General features: G+C 50.7%; 1 protein-coding gene across 1 annotated transcript in view; it reads right to left on the bottom strand.

The window, feature by feature from the left end:
- PLEKHA6 (pleckstrin homology domain containing A6) overlaps window positions 1-3,462 on the bottom strand; it is a 62,520-nt gene that overhangs the window by 6,122 nt on the left and 52,936 nt on the right. The window contains exons 18-21 of the mRNA XM_012806661.2: window positions 2,472-2,645; window positions 1,057-1,224; window positions 848-981; window positions 210-355 (exon numbers count right to left, since the gene is read on the bottom strand). Of these exons, the coding sequence (XP_012662115.1) occupies window positions 210-355; window positions 848-981; window positions 1,057-1,224; window positions 2,472-2,645 (622 nt within the window). The remainder of the gene's footprint in view (window positions 1-209; window positions 356-847; window positions 982-1,056; window positions 1,225-2,471; window positions 2,646-3,462) is intronic.

Here is a 3,462-nt window from a genome sequence, read left to right as displayed (position 1 = left end):
ATCACCCAGCTCTGCACTCCAGGATGTCAGAACTCTGGCCCCTTTGCACCTCCCTGAGCCTAGCACAGTACCTGGTGCTCAATAAATGCTCACCTTGACCTCGAGGAGCACCTCTCTGTCCCTGCCCCCCTCGCAGCACTGTACTTCCTCCCCTACACCTGGTCAGCTGGTTTCCCTGGCAGGGCAGAGCGAGGCCCAGCCCCTCTCACCAGACAGCATGCGGCCCCTGCGGGAGGCCTCGGTCGCCAGGGCGCAGGAGATTTCAATCCGCTTCTCCTGCTCCTGCAGCTGGCTCTCTGAGTCCTGGGGCACGTCCACAGAGTCCCCCTCGCCGATGGGCACCACGTTCTGCATACTGAAGAGGCACAGACACACAGACATGGAGGGAGGGACAGGATAGGCCAATTGGCCTGGGGGGGCCTGCGGACTGAGGTTGGCAGGGAGGGCCAGGGCCTGTAAGTGTGCAGTCTCTGATTCCCAGCAAGGCTGACCCCAGGAGTGAGTGGGACCCTGGCAAAACACAGATTGGGACCCCTACCCTCAATGTTTGCAAATGAATTAAAAGGTTCAAGTGAACATTTAGGGCAGCCTTGAAGGGGAAAAGAAGTCACTAGAGGGCAACCCTGCAGTTTTGTCTCGATGTGATGTGCATGAGCCCAGCAGGTCTGTTTAGCACCTGGCAGCAGTGTGCTTGCCCCGCCGATGCCTGGGCCTGGTCTGCTGTCTTGAACACTGCCTTGATGAGCTCTCCCCTGGGGAGGCTCTGTGTCCCAACGACATCTAGTGGCCCAAGTGTCCTATGTGCCAGGGTGGGCAGAGGAAGCAGAAGCTCACTCAGGCCTGTTACCTGGATTTGGCAATGAGGGTCTTGATCCTCTCCACCTTCTTCTGCTTCTCCTTCAACTCCTCAGGGCTCAGGGGAGTGTCAGGCTCCAGGTCAATGTACCGTTCAGGGATGAGAACTTTGTCTGGGGTGGAGAGCTGTGAAGGCAGTGATGTCACCACCTACATCCTCTGACAGGGTCTCCCCTTCCCACCTGCTTGCATTCTGCTCACCTCCTTATTGATGTCCACATCATAGTGCTGGGGCTCCAGCTCCATTTTGCGAAGCCGGGCAATTTCCTCCCGGGGTGTCTCGTAGGTCTGTCCACCAGGCTCTTCTGCCCGCAGCGCGGCCTCCAGGTTGGAGATGTCCACCTCATGGATGCTACGGTGGCGGCGCACCTAAGGGACAGCACCGTCACTCCCACCCCCTGCTGCTCACGCCTCCAGGTAGCTCTACCGTGCTCATGTCCTCACTCTCCCAGTGTGCCACCACCCCATCGCTCCCTCTGCACTGCCCTGCAGAGCTGTTCTCTTTCCATTCTGCTGACCCAAAGCCCACCCACCTGCAAGGCCCCAGAGGTAAAATCTCACCCATGTCTCTTGCCTATACTTGCTGTCTTCCCCATCGTACTCTACCCTGTATTCACATTCTGTGCCAAATATTTTGGGCTGTTGAATTGTGTGTGTTGTGTTGATTTCTAATGGTTTCATATTATTGAATTTTTTTTTTTTTTTGAGCTAGAGTCTCACTTTCTTGCCCTCGGTAGAGTGCTGTGGCATCATAGCTCACAGCAACCTCAAACTCTTAGGCTCAAGTGATTCTCTTGCTTCAGCCTCCCAAGCATCTGGGACTACAAGCCCCCACCATAACACCTGGTTATTTTTTAGAGATGAGGTCTCACTCTTGCTCAGTCTGGTCTTGAACTCATGAGCTCAAGCGATCCACCCACCTCTGCCTCCCAGAGTGCTAGGATTATAGACGTGCGCTACCGTGGCTGGTCCATATTATAAAATTCTAATCCATCAACTAAAATGTAAACTCTTTGAGAGTTGGACTTATGAGTCATAATTTCTAAAATTTAGTAGAAAGAGAAATTAAGGAGATGCCTCGGGCATTTAATAGCCGTAAGGCCCAGGAATCCCATTTCTCCTCACTCTGGTTCCCTAGATAATAATCCGTAACCCAACGTTGTTGAAGAGATTAAATGAAATAACATGAAAAGGATCTGAGAATTATGTCATCCCATGCAATGGTGAGCTATTATGATCATCTTCGTAATAGCCAGGCCTGTGCTAAGCTAACGTAGAAGTTGCACCAGAAATGTGTATAAGTGATGACAACTTCTGTGGGGTGGATTTTGTACTATTCTTTGTCAAATGATTTTTGTATAATTCATTTCAACAGAAATAATCAAAGCATTCCTTTTTGTTAATTATTTCCTTTAAACTAGAAAAAGAAAACACTTGTTGAAGTAACTCTTCTACTCAGTGGGTGAGAGTCTCCCTAGTTCTCCCAGCTGCCAGGGTTGCTGCTCTTTCTACCTCCTTGCCCTCAAACTGCCCTGGCCCAGGCTGGCCACACCCTGGGAGTGGGTTGTACGGCACATGCCAGGCTCGTGCCTGGGGGGTAGCTGTGGAGACATTACCACTTTGTAGGCAGGCCGAGTGCTGGGGTCGGGTGCTGGGCTGGCTGGGAGCTGTAGGCTCCTCCGCTTCTCCTTCATGGAGCCACTCTGGTGTCGCCGCATTCGGTCTATCTGCTCTTCCACACTCATCTTCACCTTCCCCTCACCTGGGAACACTGCACTCTTGGGGCGTTCCTGTGGCAGTAGGAAAATGAGGTTCCGACAAGTGCTTCATCTCTTATCTGCCTTGGCATCCCTCCTAAATCCTTACCGTTTACCTTCCATGGGAAGTCTGCCTGAAGTGGGTTGAATGGTGGGCCCCGAAAGAAATGGCCGGGTCTTAACCCCTGGTGCCCATGAATGTAACCTTATGTGGAAGTATGAGATCATCCTAAATGAGAGTGGCTGCTAAGTCAATAATAGGTGCCCTTGTTGAGACAGAAAAGTGTAGAAGGTAACATAAAGATGAAGGCAGAGATTGGAGTGATTCATCTACACAGGAAGGAATGCCAAGGATTGCCAGTGACAGCCATAAGCTACAAGGAGAGGCCTGGGACAGAGTCTCCCTCAGAGAGGGAATAACCAGCCCCACCAGCACCTGGAGATTGGGGACTTTTGGCCTCCAAAAGTCCTATCTATAGGACATCTATAACAGCATAAATTTCTATTGTTTTAAGTCACCCAGTATGTGGTAATTTGTTACAGAATCCTAGTAAATTAACCCAGGTACTGGTTCAGGGAGATAAGGTGCTAAAATAACAAATATCTAAAAGTGCAATAGAGACTTTGGAATTGGATAGTAAGCTGAAAGAATTTTGAGGTACATGATAGAAAAAGGCTAAATTTCCTTGAAGGGATGATTGGCAGAGGATGAACTTTGACGATGATCCTGATGAGGGTTCAGAGGAAGTGGGGAGCACAGAAGAGAAAGTTTTTATTGCCTCAGAAAACACAGTCATCCCCTGATATCCATGGCGCACTGGTCTCAGGGCCTCCTGACCCCTACACACCA

The sequence above is a fragment of the Otolemur garnettii genome, unplaced genomic scaffold (genome assembly GCF_000181295.1).
Source record: "Otolemur garnettii isolate 467f Iridium unplaced genomic scaffold, OtoGar3 scaffold00055, whole genome shotgun sequence".
NCBI classification, from domain to species: domain Eukaryota; kingdom Metazoa; phylum Chordata; class Mammalia; order Primates; family Galagidae; genus Otolemur; species Otolemur garnettii.
Note: the sequence above shows the minus strand (reverse complement) of the source record. Positions and strands in the feature narration are given on the sequence as shown.